The sequence below is a fragment of the Scyliorhinus canicula genome, chromosome 2, assembly GCF_902713615.1.
Source record: "Scyliorhinus canicula chromosome 2, sScyCan1.1, whole genome shotgun sequence".
Classification (NCBI taxonomy): Eukaryota; Metazoa; Chordata; class Chondrichthyes; order Carcharhiniformes; family Scyliorhinidae; genus Scyliorhinus; species Scyliorhinus canicula.
The window spans coordinates 112,078,360-112,104,888 of record NC_052147.1 but is presented as its reverse complement, the minus strand read 5'-3'; the positions used below and the strand labels follow the sequence as shown (position 1 = coordinate 112,104,888).

General features: G+C 46.8%; 1 protein-coding gene across 3 annotated transcripts in view; it reads left to right on the top strand.

Moving 5' to 3' along the window:
- LOC119957194 (spectrin beta chain, non-erythrocytic 1-like) overlaps positions 1-26,529 on the top strand; it is a 277,530-nt gene that overhangs the window by 115,860 nt on the left and 135,141 nt on the right. For all 3 annotated transcript variants that reach the window (XM_038785009.1, XM_038785026.1, XM_038785016.1), the window contains 4 exons: positions 3,213-3,969; positions 7,244-7,446; positions 7,551-7,641; positions 9,389-9,535. In XM_038785009.1, coding sequence (XP_038640937.1) covers positions 3,213-3,969; positions 7,244-7,446; positions 7,551-7,641; positions 9,389-9,535 — 1,198 coding nt within the window. The remainder of the gene's footprint in view (positions 1-3,212; positions 3,970-7,243; positions 7,447-7,550; positions 7,642-9,388; positions 9,536-26,529) is intronic.

Here is a 26,529-nt window from a genome sequence, read left to right as displayed (position 1 = left end):
TATGAAGCCCCAAGAATGGTTACAAATATTGAAATGAAAAAATGAAAATTAAATGAAAATCGCTTATTGTCACAAGTAGGCTTCAAATGAAGTTACTGTGAAAAGTCCCTAGTCGCCACATTCCAGCGCCTGTTCGGGGAGGCTGGTACGGGAATTGAACCAGCTGCTGGCCTGCTTGCAAAGCCAGCGATTTAGCTCTGTGCTAAACCAGCCCCTATTGGATGCCTTTCCTATTGGTATTCTTGCACATGTCGTGATGAGTGCAAGATGAAAGCGTCAATAGCTTGTTTCTTTTTTCAGCAACATTCTTGACATAGATTATAGGCATCCGCTTTCAAATCATAATCACTTGAATTTTCATTGTGTGGAGGCAGTCATTTGCATTCAATGTAAACACAATTTAAATCTGTCCTTTCTGTCTCCTGATTCAAACATGTTCCCCTTTAGCTGGCCGGTGACTTATGTGGGGCAGAGAAGTTAGCGTAGACCAGTTAGGCAGATTGGCTCATCTCTATAAATTCTATGTTTGTGTTGACGCTCTTGTACAGTAAGTTGATGGGTGACAACATCTTTTTTGCCACGCTGCAACTGTTACATGAAGTGCTCCAAAATTCAACACGTGACTGAACCACTGAATGACAGAGCTCAAATCTTCGATCAGGAGTTGATACCCTTTCCCAATGGACAATCAGGTCATAGAATCATTGGAGGCCACTCGGCCCATCGAGTCTGCACGTCCCTCTGAAAGAGCAGCCAACTATGCCCACTTCTCCGCCCCATCCTCAAAACCCCAACCAAACTTTGGACATTGAGGGGCAATTTAGCCATATATTAGATTTTTATAGTCGCCTTACTTGCTTGAGCATTTCGCAAGAGAATGCACAACCATGTAGATAATTCTCTCCTTAATTGGGACAGAATAATCTTTATAGTCTTCTATGTAGAATAATACAGTGCAGAAAAGGCCCTTCGGTCCATTGAGTCTGCACTGACACATGAAAGACCTACCTACCTAATCCCATTTGCCAGCACTTGGCCCATAGCCTTGAATGTTATGATATGCCAAGTGTTCAGCCATATGCTTTTTAAAGGACGTGAGGCAACCCTCCTCTACCACCCTACCAGGCAGTGCACTCCAGACCCTCACCACCCTCTGCATAATTTTCCTCATCCCCCCCCCCCCCCCCCCCCCCCCCAAACACCCCAAACCTCCTGCCACTTGCCTTGAACTTGTGTCCCCTTGTAGCTGACCGTTCAACTAAGGGGAACAGCTGCTTCCCTATCCACCCTGTCCATGCCCCTGATAATCTTGTACATCTCGATCAGGTTGCCCCTCAGTCTTCTCTGTTCCAGCGAAAACGACCCAAGCCTATCCATCTGTTCATAACTTAAATGTTCCATCCCAGGAAACATCCTGGTGAAATGCCTCTGCTCCCCCTCCAGTGCAATCACATCTTTCCTATAATGTGGCAACCAGAATTGCTCCAGCATTACTCCAGCTGTGGCCTCAGCAAAGTTCGACATAACTCCAACATGACCTCCCTGCTTTTATAACCTTTGCCTGGATTGATGTAGGCAAGTGTCCCATATGCCTTTTTCGCCACCTTATTAACCTGCCCTTCTGCCTTTAGATATCTATGGACAAACACGCTGAGGTCCCTTTATTCCTCAGAACTTCCCAGTGTCAGGTCATTCATTGAATATTTCCTTGTCACGTCACCTCTCACTTTTCAGTGTTAAATTCCATCTACCAATTTTCTGCCCATTTGACCATCCTGTCTATATCTTCCTGTAACCTAAGATACTCAACCTCACCATTAACCACCTGGCCAATCTTTGTGTCATCCGCAAACTTACCGATCCTACCCTCCACATAGTCACCTATGTCATTTATATAAATGATAAATATTAGGGGACCCAGCACAGGTCCTGTGGTATACCACAGGACACTGGTTTCCAGTCAGTAAAGCAGCCATCTGTCATCACCCTCTGTGTCCTACAGCTAAGCCAATTTTGAATCCACCTTATCAAGTTACACTCTATCCCATGCGCATTGACCTTCTTTATAAGCCTCCTACGTGGCACCTTGTTAAAGGCTTTACTGAAATCCATGTAAACTACATTAACTGCACAACCCTCATCTATGCACCTGGTCACATGCTCAAAAAATGCAATCAAATTTGTTCGGCATGATCTCCCTCTGACAAAGCCATGCTGAATATTCCTGATCAAACTCGTGACAATAAGCAATTTTCATTTCATTTCGTTTCCTCCTGAATTTTCTCCAATAGTTTCCCTACCACTGACATGAGACTCACTGGTCTATAGTTCCCTGGCTTATACCTAAAATCTTTCTTAAATAGTGAGACTATATTAGCTGTTCTCCAGCCCTCTGGTGCCTCACCCGTGGCCAGAGAGGAATTAGAAACTTAGGTCCAAGCCCCTGCAATTCCTTCGCCTCCCCCAGCATCCTGGGACATAATTCATCCGGACCTGGATATTTGTCCATTTTTAAGCCTGCCAACACCTCCAATACCTTGTCACTCCCTATGACAACTTAAAGTTGAAATCCAGGCACCCTTTAAAAAGGACACCACAATCTTTGAAGGCAAGCTTGCTGGCGTGTTTAGGCCCTTCCCTTCTCATTGCCAGTGCAAAACACACCCCCTTCCAAGAAATTAGGTGTGGGAAGATTGCGATCAGAATCATGCTAGTACACTGGTTTTCAAGCCCCAAATGACACTTTTTTGGGAGAATTCTGCCCATTGTCTTTCCTCAGCCCCTTGTACCCCGTTCCTCAATCAAGATTCCAAATTTAACAATGAACAAAGGCTGAACCCCATCTTTTGTAACTCTCTGTTACAGCATCATATCATTCAATCATCTAGCACTCCTGTCACTTCCCAAGTGTTGCTCTCTTTATTTTCCTAGAGATCTTCTCCTGAACTATGATACTACCCTGTGCAAAGTTGGTATGGGGAGTGCTTGCTCCTGTGTAAAATGGCTATATTGGCATTGCCATAAATAATAATCCCCACCTAATACTGAAACCAAAGAGTTTATGAAAATATTTTGGTTTATTGCTTTAACAAAGTTATTTATGGTAACATTTCCTCTTTTAATTTTTGTGAGATTTGCTAACCAGTGGTAAAATTTGGATTCAGTTTGAGATGCATGTTTATGTGCAATAGTAACCTTGATGCAATTTGCAGATGGTTGATGTTCCAGAGGTTGGTAAGGATGAAAAAGAACGATGTGCACTCAGCATTAAGTCTTCAGAATTATTACCTCGAGTGTGACGAGACCAAAGTCTGGATCAGTGAGAAAACCAAACTTATTGAATCAACTCAGGATTTGGAAAAAGACTTAGTCGGTGTTCTGGCCATTCAACGCAAGTTATGTGGAATAGAGAGAGATCTAGCTGCCATTGAATCAAGACTCCCAGAGCTGCAAAAGGAGGCCCATGCATTAGCAGATCAGCATCCTACTCATGCCACAGATATCTTGAATAGGCTTAAGGAGATCAATGATGTTTGGGATGAACTAAAATGCACTCTTCAAAATCGTGAGGAGTCACTTGGGGAGGCGAGCAAGCTGCAGAAATTCCTGCAAGATTTAGACGACTTTCAGCTGTGGCTGTCCAAATCCCAAAAAGCTATTGCTTCTGAAGATGAGCCAAACTCCTTGTCTGAAGCAGAAACTCTCCTCAGGCAACACAATGCCATAAAAAGTGAGATAGATCGCAATGAGGAAGACTACCAGAAGATCAGGGACACTGGAAAAATAATAACACAGGAAGAAACAGACCCACAGTTTCAAATGTTAGAGCAGCGCTTGAAAGGACTGGACACTGGCTGGAATGAGCTTCATCAGATGTGGGAAAACAGAAAGGGTCTTCTTTCTCAGTCTCATGGATATCAGCAGTTCCTCAGGGACAGCAAGCAAGCGGATGGCATCCTCAGCAATCAGGTACTTGACTATTATCAGGTCGTTGATGCATGATCAATTGCACAAAGACGAGAGTTGAACACAACTAAGGCTTTATTACACTAAGATGTGTGGCCTCCTACAGCAGCTGGCGAAATGGCTGCTGTACGGGGGGCACACATATTTATACTCCGCCTACTGGGCGGAGCCAGCAGGCAGGGTCTACACCCCCATACCTGTAGTACAGGGCCTTACCATACATGCCCTAATATACAGCAGTGGTTACTACCACAGTCGTGCAGTAGGGCGACCAGCTGAGTGTCACCGTAAAATGCTTTCAGCTGCTCAGTGAAGCTAAACAAATGTGATACAAATTGTGGGCTGGGTTATTGGCTGTCGGGATTCTTCGTTGCCCCAGCAGTGCACCCATGCCCAGGGATTTCCCATCGGCATGGGGCTGTCCACAATGGGAAATCCATTGGCTGGCTGGTGAGACGGAGAATCCTGCCACAACAGGAGTGACATGCACGGGACAGAGAATTCCGCCCAGGATGTTAAGGCCCAACGTGACTTGGAAGCAAAGCAAAGTTAACGAACTTGCCTCCAGTGAGTTTCATACCAATTTCAGACTGAGTTCCGAACTTGGAAACGGGTTGTTTTGCTCAGTGCATACAGATATCAACCAAAACTTTGAACTGATGTGATTTTTTTTTCATGCAAGTGCACCCTTTATATTCATTTCCAACTAACAAGACAAAGTAGAATACTGTGGGATTTATTTGCATTCCAAAGGAGATTAAGTATAGAGAGCATTCATTAATTTGGGCAATAGAAACACGAAAGATAGCCGAACAAATTATTAGCATTTTTGAAATACCTTGACAATCTATTTCGGCAGAGTATCACCTCAGAATATCACCCTTTAATATATTGCTTTTTATTAATCATGCCATTGAGTATTTAATTATTTTGCACAGTTGAGTTATATCGTCTGAGATCTTAACTTGGATGTATACGAGAAGTCTTTGTTCCAATAATTACAATTTGATTTAAAAAAATCTTTGATACTTAACACCATTAACAGGTTGGCTCTGGGGGTGAAACTGGCACCTACCAGCAACATTAAACTGGCTACAACACAAACTTTTCATTGAAGGGGATTGGGGGGGGGGGTGTAGATTATGACAGATCTCCAAAGACATGCACCTGGCGAGCAGAACCTGCCAGAGGAGTTTCTGGTGAGTGCATTGCTCAGGGGGAGAAGGTCATGCCTGGGCACTGCCCCTGCCACCATCACTGCCACTGCCCCAGGGCAGTGTTCAGGTAATCCCAGAGGCAGTGCCGGGGGAAGTGTTGGGGAGGGGCGAATGTTCGGATGGTTGGGAGGGTATTTCATGGGCGAATGTTGGAAGGGAGAAGGTGTTGTGCATGGCGAGGTGTTGCATGTGGGTGTGTTGTGTGGAAGGGGGTGTCTGTGGGGAGCAGTCTAGTTTTATTTTTTGCATCGGGGCAGCCTTTAAAAACTGAGTTATAGGCAGGGTGGGCTCTGCCAGCGTTACGTCGTGGGACCCTCCCCTTCAATTTCTTTTGGCTATAAGCCGAATGATACAGAATAGGATACGCCAGCCTACACCACTTTTCCTGCCCTCATCACCACTCTGCCGAAATATTGGAACATTCCGCCCAAGGTTTTTAATTTCAGATCAAGTAAAAGTGCCAGTGAGATAAGGAAAGAGTTTGAATTATGATTCAATACCAAGAAGATTGCTGATTCACTCTGTGCCAGTTCCATGCTGCTGGCATAGACTATTTTACACCCACAGTTAGTAATAGGTACTAAACAATAAATTACAAAAAGGCTTAACGAAAGTAAAATGAAAATAATTCTATTTTGATTTTCTGATGCAGTCTTTGATTATAGGTTTGAATAAGTAGGGCAGCAGGGTGGTTAGCACTACTGCATCACGGCTCCGAGGTTCGATCCCGGCTCTGGGTCACTGTCCGTGTGGAGTTTGCACATTCTCCCCGTGTTTGCGTGGGTTTCGCCCCCACAACCCAAAGATATGCAGGGTAGGTGCATTGGCCATGCTAAATTACCCCTTAATTGGAAAAGATGAACTGGGTGCTCAAAATTTATAATTCAAAAAAAAAAATTTGAATAAGCAACTGTTTACTTTTGAGGCATCAATTTTTTTGGCTTCAACCTCCTAAAATTTTCAGATGGTACGGCCTCGCTTCCCGCCATAATATTTGACACATAAGGGCCTCAATTAGGGAAAAGGTGAGTTTCCCATCGAGGCCATGCCCATGTCAGTGCAAAATCGCTGTGTGGTCAGGGCGGGCGGGAACCCGGCAGGAAACCAAACCCTTCAATTTCAGGCTCCCCCTAGCCTAAAAACTAGCCAGTAGGGTAACGTAAAACCTTGTCCTATATGTCTCCTGAAGTCAGTGTTGTGCTATTTCCTTTTCTTTAAACCTGAAAAATGCCAATCCGCTCTGTGGCAGAATTGATTAATTGATATTAGCACATTTCGTGAAGGGCATGTATTTAGCAGAAGCTTTGAAAAGAAAGTCAGTGGAATGTAGGTATTAAAACATACAGTCAGGTGTATAGCCTGGGGCAAGAGGAAAGGACACAGGGCATGTATCTCACCGTTCTTACGTACCTTGTACCAGTTGGGGATGTAGTGGTAATGGCAAAGACGTGGGATTATGTAACACATCATCCTCATAATTGTATAATTTGCAGAGGAGCAAAAGATTTAAATTGAACAAAAGGAAAGGACAAATTTAATTCGTACTGCGCTGTAGTGTTCTATGTTTCTATAGTCAGATAGGCTTCAGATGGTTTCACAGGTCGGCGCAACATCGAGGGCCGAAGTGCCCGTACTGCGCGCTGTAGTGTTCTATGTTTCTATGTTTCTAAACTTGCATATAAAATCTCTTCTTCGGCGATGACACGTTAACGAGTGTGATTGTCCACCTAAGAAACTCCTTGTTACTGGTCATGGGTTCTGTCGGTCCTTGCGTGGCTGATGCTGATGATCCAGATCCTTGAGCTGCATCTTCGACCGCACACTAGGCCGGTGTTTCCGGGAGGTGGGATTGGTCCTTGCACTCTAGATCGCTGATATTCCATTCTCAGGCTCCTTTTCTGGGTCTCCTCCTGCAGTCAGGTGCCCTCAAATAATTTTGTCCCTTCAATCAGGAGGTTCAATCAGGAAAAGGAAATCTAAAATAATGTCTAAATGAAAATGGTAAATATTCACAAATGTTACAAAATAACTTTTTGTGTAAACTATGACATTTCCTATAGGAATACAGTTTAGCACATGTTGAAATGCCAAACACACTGGAAGCAGCTGAGGGTGCTATCAAGAAACAAGAGGATTTTGTGACAACCATGGATGCCAATAAGGAAAAAATCTCTGGGACAATAATTGGAGGAGAAAAGCTCATTCATGATGGAAATATTTTTAAGGACAAGGTGCTTGGCAAGATCAAATCTATCGATGAAAGGTAAAATGTGGATGTTTGGAGCACAGAGCTCACAGGATGTACGGTTGAAAGATGCTACTGCCTTTTAATATTCCGGTTGTAATGTGATTCTGCTGTTAATCCAGGTACAAAAAGAACAGGAACCGGGCAAAAGAGGTGGCAGCACATCTCAAAGACAACCGTGATCTTCAACATTTCTTGCAGAATTGCCAAGAGGTGTGTTGACTGAAATCTGATTAATCTAATAAATTTTCGTTTAAGATTTGTGCTTTCCATAAATGACTGCAATCATATTTTTAAATACCGTGTCATTGTTTAAAAGTTTACGTTGGCAGCCAAACATCTTTGAATTTGAGCTCAGTATATATGAACATAAAAACTTGGAGCTTGGCCCCTTGAGCCTGAATTGTCATTCGTAAGATGATGGTTGCTTACCCCGATAACCTTTCACCCCTTTGTTAATCAAGAATCTTATCCACCTCTGCCTTGAAAACATTCAAAGACTCTGCTTCCACTGCCTTTTGAGAAAGAGAATTCCAAAGACTCACAACCCATTTAGAGAAAAAAATGTCTTTTCACCTCTGTATTAAATGGACGACCCCTTATTTTTAAACAGTGATCCCCTAGTTCTAGATCCTTCCCCAAGAGGAAACATCCTCTCCACATCCACCCTGTCAAAATCTGTTGGAATTCGAAAGAATTCAGTCAAGTCGCCTCTTACATCCAGTAAGCCTAGCCTGTCCAACCTTTCCTCATAATAATAGTAACAGTGTTTTAGTGTCACAAATAGGCACAGCAATGAAGTTATTGTGAAAATCCCCGAGTCGCCACACTCCGGCGCATATTCTGGGACACTGAGGGAGAATTCAGAATGTCCAATTCACCTAACGGCACGTCTTTTCGGGACTTGTGGGAGGAAACCGAAGCACCCGGAGGAAACCCACGCCGACATGGGGAAAACGTGCCGACTCTGCACAGTCACCCACGCCAGGAATCGAACTCCGGTCCCTGGTGCTGTGAAGCAACAGTGCTAACCACTGTGCTACTGTGTGCCATACATCAACTCGCCTATTCCTGGTGGATATGTAGAGCAAAGCGTCATGTTGAGGAATGACAGGTTGGAAATTTGCATCTGTGATTTCATTTATGATGACTCTCCACATGTTGCTAAACAGCCTACCCACTGAATTCTGCAAACCATGCGCCACTTGCACTGTCGGGGCTTACCCAAACTTGGAAGGTTGAAGGTATAAAGTATCAATTTGAATTTTTCAAGAGGCATCCGAAATGAGACAAAGTTTCTGAAGTATAAAGAGAAAATACTGAAAATACTCAGCAGATCACGTACCTGTGGGAAGAGAAACAAACATACCTTCCATTAGAACTGGAACCTTTCATCGAAACTCGCTAGAATTTGCCCTTATCCCTCTGCAAAATATAACCCAACTAAACAGGATTAAAATCAGCAATATTCATTGCTTCTCACTATATTTGTATATTTCCAGAATCTAATCCTGACTGGAATCATCCTGGACGATTCAATTGTCTATAGTTACTTATCCCTAAGCTGCCTTGCATTTAGCAGATATTGTTCCAGGTTTTTCCACCGAGTGGATTAAGATACCATTAAATATTTTTACTCCGGAGGTTCATGCTGTGTATGTGATATAATTTTGAGAGAGAGGAAAAGAAGAAAAATCTTTTTCGCCTTTGTCTTCTCTGGGCTCTGACCTTGAATCTTATGATCACGGATTAAATTAAATAGCTGCCCATTTAGCATGTCTGTGGCAGTGTGTCCACCTCTTGTGTGTCAAACCACAGTATAATCCTCAAAAATAAACACATGTTTTAGCAATTGTCACTGGTGGTCAGATTGACTTCAGAATCCTGCATTCTTTTAGGCTGAGGTCTTCCATGCTTGTACAGCATCTGGAAATTGCTCTTTACCTGTTTCTGCTTCCAGCTTATTTTTTGGATCAATGAGAAGATGTTAACTGCCCAGGACACCTCTTACGATGAGGCTCGCAATCTTCACACGAAATGGCAGAAACACCAAGCGTTTATGGCTGAACTGGCATCAAACAAAGAGTGGCTGGACAAAATTGATGAGGTGAAACATAGCTAAGGAATGACGAATTTAAGGCTCTTCTGTTTAATTTTGTCTAAATCCATTGTTACTAATCTATTAAGGTATAAGAACATAAGAACATGAGAACTAGGAGCAGGAGTAGGCCATCTGGCCCCCCGAGCCTGCTCCGCCATTCAATGAGATCATGGCTGATCTTTTGTGGACTCAGCTCCACCTTCCGGCCCGAACACCATAACCCTTAATTCCTTTATTCTTCAAAAAACTATCTATCTTTACCTTAAAAACATTTAATGAAGGAGCCTCAACTGCTTCACTAGGCAAGGAATTCCATAGATTCATAACCCTTTGGGTGAAGAAGTTCCTCCTAAACTCAGTCCTAAATCTACTTCCCCTTATTTTGAGGCTATGCCCCCTAGTTCTGCTTTCACCCACCAGTGGAAACAACCTGCCCGCATCTATCCTATCTATTCCCTTCATAATTTTAAATGTTTCGATAAGATCCCCCCTCATCCTTCTAAATTCCAACGAGTACAGTCCCAGTCTACTCAACCTCTCCTCGTAATCCAACCCCTTCAGCTCTGGGATTAACCTCGTGAATCTCCTCTGCACACCCTCCAGTACCACTACGTCCTTTCTCAAGTAAGGAGACCAAAACTGAACACAATACTCCAGGTGTGGCCTCACTAACACCTTATACAATTGCAGCATAATCTCTCTAGTCTTAAACTCCATCCCTCTAGCAATGAAGGACAAAATTCCATTTGCCGCCTTAATCACCTGTTGCACCTGTAAACCAACTTTCTGTGACTCATGCATGAGAACACCCAGGTCTCTCTGCACAGCAGCATGCTTTAATATTTTATTGTTTAAATAATAATCTCGTTTGCTGTTACTCCTACCAAAATGGATAACTTCACATTTGTCAACATTGTATTCCATTTGCCAGACCCTAGCCCATTCACTTAACCTATCCAAATCCCTCTGCAGACTTCCAGTATCCTCTGCACTTTTCGCTTTACCACTCATCTTAGTGTCATCTGCAAACTTGGACACATTGCCCTTGGTCCCCAACTCCAAATCATCTCTGTAGATTGTGAACAATTGTGGGCCCAACACGGATCCCTGAGGGACACCACTAGCTACTGATCGCCAACCAGAGAAGCACCCATTAATCCCCACTCTTTGCTTTCTATTAATTAACCATTCCTCTATCCATGCTACTACTTTACCCTTAATGCCATGCATCTTTATCTTATGCAGCAGCCTTTTGTGTGGCACCTTGTCAAAAGCTTTCTGGAAATCCAGATATACCACATCCATTGGCTCCCCATTATCCACTGCACTGGTAATGTCCTCATGATATTTAATATCTTGTTTGAATAGTTATCTGATTTTTGGGAAAACATTTCCCAGGATGTAAAACTCTATTTGTGCAGGGGGTGACGATGTAACAAACTAAAGCCAAATATTTCTTAAACACAATTTGTGTGCCTAGTGTAAAAGCAAAATACAGCGGATGCTGGAAAGCTGAAATAAAAACTGAAATTGCTGTAAAAGCTCAGCAGATCTGGCACCGCCCTTGTCGGTGGGCAAAGTTTGACCTGAGAGAATGGAGTGCAGCAAGTTCAGAAGGAGACGGATTGTAGTGAGAGGAGCAGAGAAGTCGAGATGGCCAAATGCTGCCAGACCTGCTGACATTCTCCAGCATTTTCAGATTTTATTGTGACCTGGGTGTATTCCGTGTTTTGGGTGCAAATTGCATTCAAAACCATGCTAGCTTTGAAAGTGAATTCTGTTGCTGAATGTTCTGCTCAAACTGTATATCACTGAAGGTAAAAACAAATTCTAGCACAGTGGAAGTCCAAAGACACTTGGGAATTCGGGTACATAATCAGGGTTGAAGTCATGCTTCAGCTATACAAAGACCTAGTTAGACCACACCTGCAGTACTGCAGGTAGTTTTCGAAAATGCACCTTGGAAGGATAGATCGGCCGTGGCAGGAGTAAATTCACCCCAATCTAAAGACTGAAAGGGTTAAATTATGAAGAGAGATTTCACAAACTGTCATATTCCCTAGAAGTTAGATGGTTAAGGGGTGATCAAAGTTTTCAATATCTTGAAGAGGAATAGTTCGGGTAGATATAAAGAAACTATTTCTGCTAATTGAGGCGTGCCGTCTGGATAATGGGCCGTGTAGTAGTTCTAAGAGGGGCAGAGTGAAGGCCAAACTGGTTTATTCTAAACTGAAAAGAAAGCCTGATTGTCCCTTCCTTTTTGAACGTTTAAGGCCACAGACTGTTACTCTTCTTCAGTGCTGACCTCCGGTAGAGGATCAGTCCTCCCAGTCTCCATTTCGAACTCCGATTCTTCATCGTCAGGGGGAATGATTCTCGGGTCCACCATCGGCTGAGTCCCCTTGCTGGAGGTAGTCACAACGGGCGTCAAGGATGTCGTCTCTGCTGAAATCATCTCCGCTGGAGTGGGTTTCCGGCTTCTAGGGCGGTCCAGGTGATTTTTCATTGTCTTCACTTGGACTTAGACTTTGTAAGAAACTGGACCAGTCTTGTCCAGCATGACTCGCAGGATTCATTGGGAGCCATCTCCATAGTTCTGCACATAGAAGGCACCTCTTGTTCTGAAGGTCCTTTTGGGTCTTCTGAGGTCGTAGTTCCCTTTTATTGGGTCTGCTGCTTTGACTCCACCTATTCCATTCCCCCCTCACCCCCAACCCAAAAGATGGGAAACAGCAGGCTGAGCCTGTTGCACAATCATCCCATTAACAATTCCGGTGGTGTGACTCCAGATATTGTGTGTGGCGTGGTTCTATAATCAAACAAGGACGGGTCAATTTTGTATCCAGGGAACCAGAAGGCTGTTTACTCAATCCAGTTTTGGATGTTTAAACTGTCCTTTCGGACATGCCATTAGACGATGGATGGCACATTGCCATTCAGATGTGGTCAGTGCTGTTTGAGTAAACAAATGCCTGAAATTCTTCACTGGTAAAGGGGTACCACTGTCAGATACAAGGATCCCTGACATGCCATGGGTACAAAAATTAAGCTGGAGCTTTTCTATTGTTGCATGAGAAGTTGTGGAGGATGAAAGATGTATTTCTAACCATTTTGAGTGGGAATAAGCCATAATAGAATGGATCAGCGAAGTCCATGGTCTTCCTGGCCATTCCCATGGGTTCAAAGAGGCTGAAGGTGGGAGCTTCTGGTTCTCCAGGCATGAGGAACACTGCTTCACCGGATAATTGATGTCTGTATCAAACTTCAGCCGCCAGGCATAGCTGTTTGCAAGCATTTTGATTTTGGACACCCCAGGATTGAGCGCCGACCTGGGCGGGGTATGACTACATGGGCTCCCCACAGGATGATGCCACCTTCTACATTCCGCTCATCTGTGGGGTATCCTCATATTTCATCACGGGGGATCACATGGCACAATTTTGCCAGTGTGAGTCCTTCTGGGTCCACGCTTGAGTCCACTTCGCGAATACTGGCAAGGTATCCAGGAAGTTCAAGGCCATGATGACTTCTTCCAATACCAGAATAGGGGTCAAGCTTGTGAGCAGCAAAATGTGTGTTCCTGGACAGTGCTCGAGAGAGTATCGTAGGGTGCTAACAATAATGCCCAAAGTTGGATGCAAGCCGAGGTGATTATGGGAATCGCTTTATCCTCTTTGAAAAGGCCCAGCAATGGTATACGGTCTGTTATGATTGTAAAATGTTGGCCGTAGATAAATGGGTGGAATTTCTTCACCCCATAATTTACAGATAATCTTTCCGTTTTATTCTGAGAATAGTGTCTTTCCTCATTTGCCAAGGTTCTGGATGCATATGCTATGTAGCTGTCTCTGTGCCTATGTCCCATCAATGGGAAAGGACTACATCTAACCCATATGGAGAGGCATCACATATGAACACTAGTTCTCTCGGGGTCATAATGAGTCACTTTGTTTGATGATAATAACTGCTCCTTCACCTTTGATGTACCGTCAATTACTACGAGACGAGAATGGTGAAACATTTGAGGCTTTATTGCACAAGATGTTGTGCCTCCTGTAGCTGGAACCAGAAAGGGAGCAGCGCAGGAGAGCACACACTTTTATACAGTGCCTGCTGGGAGGAGCCAGCATGCAGCGATTTACCATGGTACCTGTAATACATGGGCAGTACCGTAATACATGCAATGTGTTACGAGTGGTGTTTACCACATTCACCCCCTGTTTAAAAAGAAGTCCGGCGGGGGTGAAGAAAACATTACAGATTGAGTCTGTCGGGGGCTCTGACCCTCCGCTGCGATCGCCTCGGTCCTGGTGGTGGTGTGGGCGCCGGCGTGGACTCCGGGAGCGTGTTGTCATCCACTTTGTCACCCCTTAGTGGATCCAGTGAGGGGACGGATACTGCTGGGGTGGGGGCTGCGGTGAGGTTCGCTGTGGGAGGTGGGTGGCGCAGGGGTAATGAAGCAACTGGGGGGGGGGGGAGGGGGGAGTTGGGGGGGGGTTGCGGTGCGGTATCAGATCGGGGGTTGTGGGTGGGGACCCAGCGGGTGCCAGGTCCCGGAGGGAGACTGTGTCCTGTCGCCGTCGGGGTGTGCCACGTACGCGTATTGCGGGTTTGCATGGAGGAGGTGGACCTTCGCAACCAAGGGATCTGATTTATTGCTCCGCACATGCTTCCGGAGGAGGACAGGTCCAGGAACTGTCAGCCATGTTGGGAGTGAGACCCCGGAGGTGGACTTCCTGGGGAAGGCAAACATACATTTGTGAGGGGTCTCATTAGTGGCGGTGCACAGGAGTGACCGGATGGAGTGGAGCACGTCGGGGAGAACCTCCTGCCAGCGGGAGACCGGGAGATTTCTAGACCGAAGAGCCAGTAGGACGGCCTTCTAGTCTGTCCTGTTCTCGCTCTCCAGCAGCCCGTTTCCCCGGGGGTTGTAGCTGGCCATCCTGCTCGAGGCGATGCCCTTGCTGAGCAGGAACTGACGCAGCTCTGATTGCTGTAGATGTAGGTGGGAAAACCAAACAGAGTGAAGATGCTGTGCAGGGCTTTGATGACTGTGGCAGAAGTCATGTTGGGGCAGGGGATCGCGAAAGGGAATCGGGAGTACTCGTCAATTACGTTGAGGAAGAAGACGTTGCGGTCGGTGGAGGGGAGGGACCCTTTGAAGTCCATGCTCAGGTGCTCAAAGGGGTGGAGGCCTTCACCAGGTGTGCTCTATCGGGCAGGTAGAAGTGCGGCTTGTACTCTGCGCAGACGTGGCAGTCTCTGGTTATGGTCCTGACCTCCTCAATGGAGTAGCGGAGGTTGCGGGCCTTGACAAAATGGAAGAACCAGGTGACCCCCGGGTGGCAGAGGTCATAGTAGAGAGCCCGGAGTCAGTCCACTCGTGCGCTGGCACATGTACCATGGGATAGGGCATCAGGGGGCTCATTGAGCTTCCCTGAGCGATACACGATCTCACAGTTATAGATGGAGAGCGCGATCCTCCACCTCAAGATCTTGTCATTTTTGATCTTGCCCCGCTGCGTATTGTTAAACATGAAGGCAACCGACCGTTGGTCAGTGAGTAGAGTGAATCTCCTGTCGGCCAGGTAATGCCTCCAATGTCGCACGGCTTCCACAATGGCTTGGGCCTCCTTTTCGACAGAGGAGTGCCGAATTTCGGAGGCATGGAGGGTGCGGGAAAAGAAAGCCACGGGTTTGCCTGCCTGGATGAAGTTGGCGGCCAGAGCTACGTCTGATGCATCGCTTTCCACCTGAAAGGGGAGGGTCTCGTCGACCGTGTGCATCGTGGCCTTGGTGATGTCCGCCTTGATGTGGTTGAAGGCCTGGCGGGCCTCAGCCGTCAGGGGAAAAACTGTGGACGTGATGAGTGGGCGGGCCTTGTCCGCATAATTGGGGACCCACTGGGCGTAATACGAGGAAAAACCCCAGGCATTGTTTTGGGGCAGTGGGGGAGAGGGAGTTCCAGGCAAGGGCGCATGCAGTCGGGGTCGGGCCCTAGGACTCCATTTTCCACTACGTAGCCAAGGATGGCTAAGCGGTTGGTGCGGAACACACATTTCTCCTTATTGTAGCTGAGGTTAAGGAGTTTGGCGGTATGGAGGAATTTTTGGAGGTTCGCATCGTGGTACTGCTGATCGTGGCCACAGATGGTTGCATTATCCAAGTACGGTGGCCTGCAGCTCGTACTGGTCAACCATTTGGTCCATCTCTCGCTGGAAGACCGAGACCCCATTGGTGACGCCGAAGGGAAAAGGAATTGATAGAGGCGACCAGCTGCTTCGAAGGCAGTGTATTGGCGGTCCTCCGGGCGGATGGGGAGCTGGTGGTATGCGGACTTCAAGTCCACTGTGGAAAAGACTCGATACTGCGCAATCTAATTGACCATGTCAGATATGCGTGGGAGGGGGTACGCGTTAAGCTGCGTGAACCGGTTGATGGTCTGACTGTAGTCAATGACCATCCTGTGCTTCTCCTCAGTCTTCACTACCACCACTTGAGCTCTCCAGGGGCTATTGCTGGCCTCAATGATCCCCTGCCACAGAAGCCTTTGGACCTCCGACTTGATAAAGGTTCTGTCCTGCGCACTGTACCGTCTGCTCTTAGTGGCGGCGGGCTTGCAGTCCGGGGTGAGGTTTGTAAACAGTGAGGGTGGATCAACCTTAAGGGTTGCGAGGCCACAGACGGTGAGGGGGGTGGGCAGGGGTCCGCCGAATTTCAAAGGGAGGCTTTGGAGGTGGCATTGAAAATCAAGATCTAGTAACAGGGTAGCGCAGAGATGGGGGAGGACATAGAGCCTGAAGTTGCTGAACTCGACGCCCTGAACAGCGAGGGTCGGGGCACAATACCCCCGCATTTGCACGGAATGAGATCCGGAGGCCAGGGAGATTTTCTGGGTGATGGGATGTACTGGGAGGGAGCAGCGCCTTACCGCAACAGGATGGATGGAACTCTCTGTGGTCCCGGTGTCAAAGAGGCAGGTCGTCTCGTGCCCGTTGATCTTCACCATCGTTGTAGCGGTCGCGAGGTTGTGGGGCCGAGACTGATCCAGGGTGATGGAGGCGAGCTGCGAAGGATGTTGGGAGGTCCCGGGCTGATCAACGGTGGTGGAGGTATCAGCGGGCAGCGAAAGGCCCGACAAGCAGGGGTCCTGAGGCGCGGTCCACGATGGCGGCGCCCACGGGGCTCACATGGCGGGCAGCATCAAAGATGGTGGTGCCCACAGGCTGCACGTGGCTTGTGGTGGAGAAGATGGTGGTGCCCCTGGATCACACGTGGGAGGTGTAGAAATGCCGGCCCTGGAAACAGCGGCGACCGACCGGGCCTGGCAAACGGAAACAATGTGTCCCTTCTTCCCACACCCATTCCAGGTCGCGCTCCGCACTGGGCAGCACTGCCTGGGGTATTTGCTCAGTCCACAAAAATAACACTTGGGCCCCCCGGAGGTGGCCGGCTGCTGCACGGCGCAGGCTTGCGGTGAGGTCAAGTTGGCAGCTGGTGGGGCCCACGATGCCCACGAGGGTGCCGCGCGGTCGGGGGTGTAGGACTGCAGATTACAGGAGGCCACTTCTAGTGAATTTGCAAGCTGCCTAGTCTCTGCAAGATTGAGCGTACCCCCTTCCAATAGTCGCTGGCGAATGTACGTAAACTTCATGCCCGTGACGTAACCATCTCTGATTAATAGTTTGGTGTGTTGGACTGCCGAAACTGCCTGGTAGTCACAGTTCCTACCGAGAATCTGTAGGGCCCGCAAGAAATCATCCAGTCTCGCCCGGGAGTTGCCGTCTCGTGGCCAGGAGGTGCCACTTGATTCACTGACTTAATGTAATGTCCCTTTAGGAGCGTCATCGCTTCTGTGTAGGTGGGCGCATCCCGGATGAGGGGAAAAATTTCAGGGCTCACCCATGAGTAGAGGACTTGAAGTTTCTGTGGGTCCGAGAGTTCTTCAGTGACTGCTCTGAGGTAGCCTTCGAAGCAGGCTAGCCAGTGCTCGAAGGCGGACGTGGCATTGGCTGCGTGAGGGCTCAGCTGCAGGAGTTCAGGCTTGATTAGGAAGTCCATCTTTTAAAATCTTGTGCAATAAATTGTTGTACCGTCAATTACTACGAGACGAGAATGGTGAAACAATCGAGGCTTTATTGCACAAGATGTTGTGCCTCCTGTAGCTGGAACCAGAATGGGAGCAGTGCAGGAGAGCACACATTTTTATACGCTGCCTGCTGGGAGGAGCCAGCAGGCTGGGATTTACTGTGGTACCTGTAATACATGGGCAGTACCATAATACATGCAATGTGTTACTAGTGGTGTTTACCACAACCTTCACAAAGATTTAATCTTGCGATGTCTTCCATGACGACTTCTGATGTTAACCATGAGTGCAGGGGTGACCATAAAGTGGCCAAGTTTGTGATAAATTTCCCGTAGTAATTTACGAAGTCTCGGAAAAATTTTGATTCTGTCTTATTTCGTGGGCTTGGTGCCGCTTTGTTGGCCTTAACTTTATCCTCTGTGGATTGTAGGCCATTCTTATAAGCTCAGTGCCCTAGATAGATCATTTAACCTGCATGGAACACGTGTTTCCTCTGAGACGGACACCTGTGTCAGAAAATTGTCTCAACCCTTTCCAGATTTGCTTGGTGCTCATTTTCAATGGCACCTGTGATTAGTACGTTGTCTAAGTATACTGGCAGCTTAGGTAGCCCCCGGAAAATGTTCTGCATCGCGCAGTGAAAAATTGCATATGCTGACAAGACTCCGAAGGGCAGGCGTATTATTAACACCCTTATGGTGTGTATAGGGTGTTAACCCGTACATACTTCCTGGGTGACCCGTTTAGTTCTAGCAGAAGGTAGGCATGTCTCATAAGTGTGGTGAAGGCTTGACCCCCTAAATGTTTGGCATATTGACCTTTGTGGGGCATGGGGCACCGATCTAAACGTGAGGCTTTATTAACCATTAGTTTTAGTCCCACCAAGGTGGATCAACTTATTGGGCTTGAGGATGGATCGACAGGAGCAATCTGCTCTGCGATCTGCACTGGGCGTATTATCCTGAGGCTTTCTAACTGCTCATGTTCGGTCTCCCTACTTATGTACGGAAAGCATATGGAACTGGCCATGACCTGAAATATTTGGATAGGGCTTCGAGGCAATATATACCTTTGCTCTTGCTCCCTATATTCTACCAAGGCCTTTTTGAAATACCTCTGGGTATTTGCCAATAACCTCATATAGTCCACAAGGTTCTAAAGCCAGATCTCTGGAGCCAGGCTTTGCCCAGTGCTCCCTGCTGTGAAAAAGCGGAAGTCAAAGCACTTAGCTCAAAGGCGGCTTAAAATCATGGCAGGAGTGTTTATAAACATTGTGGTTAGCATCAAAGCAGGGTAACGGAGATGCATTCAACATGAAGGGAAAGATCAATGAACAATTCACCAAGCAGCTGTCTCTGGAGTAATAAAACTGTCAATCACTGGCTAATGCAATGTATTCCTGTGTGAAACTGAATGGAAGACTGCATTTTAAGGGCTGTCAAGGGATTTCAAGCCCTTTGAAGTGCAATAGGCTTTCCAGGAAGCTTCTGACACTTGTAACAGCTGCTGCTTTGAACACCTCTGTCAGAAGCAGCAGAAGTTTGGAAAGGGTTAGTGAAAATACAGTGACTGCTTTCAGGCAGGATCACTGAAGGTGAGGTCTCTTTGAGGGTCCAGTGGGGGAGGTATCTGTTAAGGATCTGATTGGGGGTGGGGGAAATATGATGGGAGGGTCTCGATTGAAGGGGGTGTCTCTGATGGGGGGAAGGATGTGCATTGTGGGGGGAGGGACCCTCCGATAGACTTTGGGGAGCACCTACATTTCACATTTACCCTCTTGACCCACCACAGGGTCCGCAGCACCAGGGCCACGCTGGGAAATGCCTGCACCAATCCACACCCATGTAAATCTTGGCTGAGAAGACTAGAGCATCATGGGGCATGGAGAATCAGACTTCTCCATGTGGGTGCTTATGCCCCATATGCATCCTCGTGCTGGCATGGGGCATGCAGTTTACTGCCACCACCAATGGGGAACCGGAGCATTGGTGCCCGATGCTGGATTCTTCTCTAGATCAGGAACCCCGCTACCTGTGGCGGGTAGCGGAGAATCCCGCCTCTGATCTCAGTTTGTGGAGGCCAGTTGTGATTCGCGCCGGCTTCACATTGCGCCAGCGGGTGTGAGAATTGCAGGAACCGCGAGAACATGCTCATTTGGTTTATGCCCAGCGAGGGCGCCAGCTGGAGAGGAGAAGGTGTAAGAGGTCGGAGAATTATCCCCCTATTTGTATATAAATTTCCAAAGTGACCACATACACAATGGTTTTATTTATTTACCAAATTATTTTTTTTTCCAATTAAGGGGCAATTTAGCGTGGCCAATTCACCCACCCTGCACATCATTTTGGGTTGTGAGGGTGTGACCCACGCAGACACTGGGAGAATGTGCATGCACAGTGGTTTAAAACAAAATACCTATAATAGTTAAATCTTGTTAAGTATATTTAAGTAATGAATACAACATAAACTCTGCATGAGATCTGAATGAAAATCTTAAACTGCAGTTCAAAGAGACTAGGTAGTAACTATTTATTTGTATTGTGACATAGTGATCAATTTCATAACTGATTTGGTATTTGTGTTAATAAATGTATTAATACAAAGCATACCGGACATGCCCAAAACATGTGGGTGTGGTTCACCGGGCCTCCCGAACACCTCCCGCACCTGTCCTCCCCCCACAAAGAACTGGCTCATCCTGGCCCCAGTCATATGCGCCCTATGCAGCACCTTCAGCTGAATTAAGCTGAGCCGTGCGCAAGAAGAGGACGAGTTCACCCTGTCCAGGGCATCCGCCCACATCCCATCGTCAATCTCTTCCCCCAGCTCCTCCTCCCACTTCACTTTCAGCTCCTCCACCGAGGCCTCCTCCCCCTCCTGCATCATCTGATAAATCGCCGAGATCCTCCCCTCACCGACCCACGTCCCCGAGAGCACCCTATCCTGCACCCCCCTAGGCGGCAGCAGCGGGAACTCCGCCACTTGCCTCTTAACAAACGCCATAATCTGCATATACCTGAAAGCATTCCCAGGGGGGAGGCCCCACTTCCCCTCCAACTCCTCTAAAGTCGCAAACTTCCCGTCGAGGAAAAGGTCCCCCATCCACCTGATGCCTGCCCTATGCCAACTCAAAAAACCACCATCCATTCTCCCTGGTGCAAACCGGTGATTGCCCCGTATCGGGGCCCACACTGAGGCCTTCACTTTCCCCCTGTGCCGCCTCCACTGCCCCCAAATTTTGAGGGACGCCACTACTACCGGACTCGGAATGCATTTTTAAGCGTATTTGTAATTATATACTTTTGTTGCCGATTAATAATTTACATTTATTGGAGGGCTGTGTTATCAATAACGTTTCAGTAGTTACTCACTGAATCATAAGTCATTGTTTATACGTTCATCCTGAAAGCCACATACAGTTTTTGTTACTAAGGGAGGATTCCCTCAAGCATTGTAATGAAGCTGAGAACCTCTTCATTAAAGAGGGTTTGATTTCTTGTATCGATATATCGTGAAACTCCTGCTTCCAGTAGGATTTTCGTAGTTCAGTCTGGTGCTCTCTTGATGTCAGTCTGCCACCGGCTGAAATGATCGAGTTGAACTGCTTGGAATAAACGTGGATATACCAAGTGTTTCCTCTGACAGGTCATGTTCCAAGTTGAATGATACATTGGTGGGGTTTGTTTACAGCTCCCAAGTGCAGTCTCCTGGTTTAGTTAATACATTGCTGCTGTGCGGATGTCAAACAAAAAAAACAAAACCACTTATGGTGCAAGCTAGACATAAAGCAGTGCAAGGAGTCAGCTGAACACAGGAGATAGAAACAGGAGTAGACCATTTGAGCTTGCTCCACCATTCAATATGAGCATGATTGACCTTGTGCTTCAACTCCATTTTCCTGCCCACTCCCTATATCCCTTGATTTCCCGAGAGATCAAGAGTCTGTCTATCCCATTTGTAAATGTATTCAAAGATGGGAGAATCCACAACCCTCCCGGTTGCAAAGATTCTCAACCCTTCGAGTGAAGTAATTTCTCCTCATATCAGTCCTAAATGATTGGCCCTTTATCCAAGCTGTTGTTGAAGGCCTTGGCTTTAACTTTATCCAGTGCAGTGCGCTGACATCCATTTGCATGCAAAAGTAGTTGTGACTTTCTGCCTATGTGCTGGATTTATCATGTGTTCATTATACCCAAATGGCGGTATAATAAATAAAGGGCGGGATTCTCCGACCCCCCGCCAGGTTGGAGAATCGCCGGGGGTCAGCGTGAATCCTGCCCCCGCCGTCCTCCGAATTCTCCGGCCCCCCAAAAGTTGACGAGGCGTGAATCCACCTGCCTCGGAGAATGATGGGAACTGGCGCAACTCAATGGGCCCCAAAGGCTGCCCGAATTCTCCGGCCCGCGATGGGTCAAAGTCCCGCTGGTTTTTTGCCGATCCCGCCAGCGTGGATCAGACTAGGTCCCTTACCGGCGGGACCTGGCGGCATGGGCGGGCTCCGGGGTCCTGGGGCATGCCCCCACGGTGGCCTGGCCCGCGATCGGGGCCCACTGATCCGTGGGCGGGCCTGTGCTGTGGTGGCACTCTTCTTACACGTCGGGCGTGTCAGTCTCCGCGATGGCCGATGCGTAGGTGAACCCCCCCTCCTGCACATGTGCGGGGATGGCGTCAGGATGGCTGATGCTCCCGCGCATGCGCGGACTCTCGCCGGCCGGCGGAGTCCCTTCGGCCACGGCTGGCGTGGTGCCAAAGTCCTTCCACGCCAGCCGGCGGGGCGCAAACCACTCCGGTGCCGGCCTAGCCCCTGAAGGTACAGAGGATACCGCACCTTTGGGGCGGGCCGACACCGGAATGGTTCATGCCACTCCGTTCCACCGGGAACCCCGCCCCACCGTGTACGGGAGAATCCCGCCCAAAATCGTCCCTTATTTTAAAAAAAATAAAGTACCCAATTGTTTTTCCAAATAAGAGGCAATTTAGTGTGGCCAATTCACATAACCTGCAAGTTTTGGGGGTGAAACCCACGCAACCATGGGGAGAATGTGCAAACTCCAAACAGACAGGAGTGTGATCAAACCCGGGGCCTCAGCGCCGACATTCCCTTATTATCAAAGTTAAAATAAATTCCCATCACATATCACACAAACCACTCCTCTATTTTCCCATTAATTTAAAATAGAATTTTCCATGCAATGTATATCACCTTGCTTTTAATAACTTGCCTTGTGTGATTTGAACAGAAAACCTATTGAATAGCTGTTTGGCCTCATCTCACTTGCAACATTGACATTCAATAATTATTCTGAGTCATATCCTGCCACTTCAAATTAGTAATCTGTTACACCTTCATTCACACACTTGATAATTAACTTCAGTTAATTTGTCTTCATGGCTATTTTTTGGGAAAATAACATTTTCAATTATATGAAGGATGAAGAGCAAATAATTGCTGTAATCTCTTTTGAACCCTGTAACATTAAAATGTTTGGCTGTATTAAAAAGCAACAAAACAAATCAGTTCATAATAGTGCAACTCTTAAAGATTACTCTTGCAAATGAGGGAATTGCCCACCCCACCCACCACACATTTGGGACTGTTCTGGTATCATTAATGTGTCTAGATTTAAATTAATTGAGCATTTTGTGCTAATGGCTATCTTCCAATTTAACCTTGTTCTTCAGTTCAATATTATTGACTCGTGCTGTGAGAATGGATGTTCCTGTTGCAGACAACATTACTAACCATTTGGATCAGAGATTTAACATCAACTTATATTTATACCGCTCCTTTAATGTAATAAAGTATCCCAAAGTGCTTCACAGGAGCATTCCAAAATAAAATTTGACACCAGGCTACAAAAGGAGATATTTGGTCCGATGACCTGAAATTTGATCTTGGAAGTAGGTTTCAAGGGAGGAAAGTGAGCTGGAGAGTTGGGGATTGGGGGAGGTGGGTGGTGGTGATGGTAGCGGGGAGTTGGAAGTGCGACCACCAATGGTCAAGCGATTTTAATCGCAGATGCTCAAGAAGCCAGTATTAGACAGAAATAGAGTCATAGAGTCTATCTACAGCATGGAGACAGGCCCTTCGGCATAACCCGGTCCATGCCAACCAAATAGCCCATCTAAGCTAACCCCATTTGCCTGCATTTGGTCCGTTTCCCTCAAAAACCTTTCCTATCCATGTATCTGTCGAAATGCTGGTTAAATGTTATCATTGTCCCTACCTCAACCACTTCCTCCGGCAACTCATTCCACAAATGTACCACCTTCTGTGTAAAGAAAAATTATTCCTCTGGTTCCCGTTAATTCTTTTTCCCCTCTTAACTTAAACCTATGCCCTCTAGTCCTTGATTTTCCAACCCTAGGAAAACGACTGAGTGCATTCGCTATATCCATGCCTCCCATGATCTTATACACCTTTATAAGATCACTCCTCAGTCTCCTACACTCCAAATAAAAAAGTCCTAGCCTGCCCAATCTCTCCCTATAACTCAGTCCCTTGAGTCCTGGCAACATCCTTATAAATCTCTTCCGCACTCTCTCCAGTAATAATATCTTTCCTATAGCAAGTTGACCAAGTCTGAACACCCTACTCCAGATGTGGCCTCACCAATGTCCTGTACAATTGCAACATAGCTTCCCAACTTCTTGACTAATGAAGGCCAACTTGTCAAAAGCCTTCTTCACTGCCTTATCTACCTGTGACTCCACCTTTAGAGAACCGTGCACCTGAATAAATGCACCTGCATAAATGCTTCACAGCTCCAGGGTCCCAGGTTCGATTCCCGGCTGGGTCACTGTCTGTGTGGAGTCTGCACGTCCTCCCCCTGTGTGCGTGGGTTTCCTCCGGGTGCTCCGGTTTCCTCCCACAGTCCAAAGATGTGCGGGTTAGGTGGATTGGCCGTGCTAAATTGCCCGTAGTGTCCTAATAAAAGTAAGGTTAAGGGGGGGGTTGTTGGGTTACGGGTATAGAGTGGATACGTGGGTTTGAGTAGGGTGATCATGGCTCGGCACAACATTGAGGGCCGAAGGGCCTGTTCTGTGCTGTACTGTTCTATGAACTCCAAGGTCTCTCTGTTCCACAATATTCCCTAAGGTCCTACCATTCCCATGAAAGTCCTGCCTTCATTTGATTTTCCAAAATGCAACACCTCACGCTTAGCTGTATTGAACTCCTTTTGCCATTTTTTGGCCCACTTCCCCAGCTGATCAAGATCCAGCTCCAATTTTTGATAACCTCCCTCACTGTCTACAGTACCACCTATTTTAGTGTCATCTGCAAACTTACTGATCAAGACTTGCACATTCTCATCCAAGTAGTTAATATAAATAACAAACAGCAATGGGCCCAGCACTGACTCTTGAGGCACACACAGGCCTTTAGTCGGACAAGCATTCTTCCACCATTGCCCTCTACTTCCTACCATCAAGTCAATTGTATATCCAGATTTGCCAGCTCTCCCTGGATTCCATGTGATCCAACCTTCCAGAGCAGCCTACCATGTGGAACTTTATCAAAGGCCTTACTGAATACCATATAGACTACATCTACCACCCTGCCCTCATCAATCTTCCTGGTCACTTCATCAAAGAACTCCAATGAATTTGTAAGGCATGATGTTGCATGCACAAAGCCATGCTGACTACTCCTAATCAAATCCTGTCTTCCCAAATGCCTGTATATCTTATCCCGCAGAATCCTCTCTAGTAACTTATCCATCACAGATGTTAAGCTTACCGGTCTATAATTCCAAGGTTTTCTTTGCAGCCTTTCTTAAAAAAGAGCACAACATTTGCTAGCCTCCAGTCCTCTGGTTCCTCACCCATGGGTTGTGCGTTGGAGGAGATTTATTTTTGTCATTCATGGGTTGTGGATGTCGCTGGCTAGGCAATCATTTATTGACCATCTCTAATCACACTTGAGAAGGTGGTCGTGACTTGCCTTTTTGAACCGCAGCAGTCAATATGGTGTAGGTACACCCAAGGTGCTGATAGGAAGGAACCGAGGGATAGTGAAGGAATGGTGATACATTTCCAGGACAGGATAGTGTGCCATTTGGAAGGGAAATTGCAGGTGGTGGTGTCCCCATGCATCTGCTGCCCTTGTGCTTCTAACTGGCAGATGTCACTGGTTTGGAAGGCGCTGCTGATGGTGCCTTGGTGAATGGTTGCAGTGCCTCCGACAGATGGTGTACACTAGTTTTGATGTTTCTGAAATTCAGTTCTTTCGTCCATATTTGGACCAAGGCTGTAAGAGGTCAGGAGCTGTGTAGGGAGATGGGGAGGGAAGACACCATGCAGAGATTTGAAAACAGAGACTTGAATTTTTAAAATCAGAGCCAGTGTAGGTCAGTGAACACGGCGATAGGTGACTGGGACTTGATGAGTGTTGAGACACGAGCAACAGAGGCTTGGATAACCTCAAATTTGCAGAGGGTAGAATGTGGGTGACTAGCCAGGAGTAATTGGAACAGACAAGTTTGGAGGTAACGAAGGCATGAATGAGGGTTTCAAGAGCAAATGAGTGTGACAGGGTAAAGTCATGGGAAAGTTACAGCGATGGAAATAACCAAACTTGGTGCGAATATGAGGTCAGCAGCTCAACTCAGGCTAAAGTGTAATACCAAGAACAAACTGGTTTATTCCCAGATTGTTGCTAGGGAGGGAGTCAGGGAACAGAATTTGGAGCGGAGATCGAAACAGTGGCAAATACTGTGCTTTTGGATTATGTCATCAAGGGGCAGCATGTAGATGAGCAATAGGATCTCTTGAAGGACAACTGAGATAAGAGAGCAAGAACAGCAGACATTGCAAGTAATCATTTAAAATTTTGTACAGTACCATTATTCATTGCAAATCCATATCATCACTAAAAGCGAGGTATTTTTGTGCTAATAATCTGAAAGCC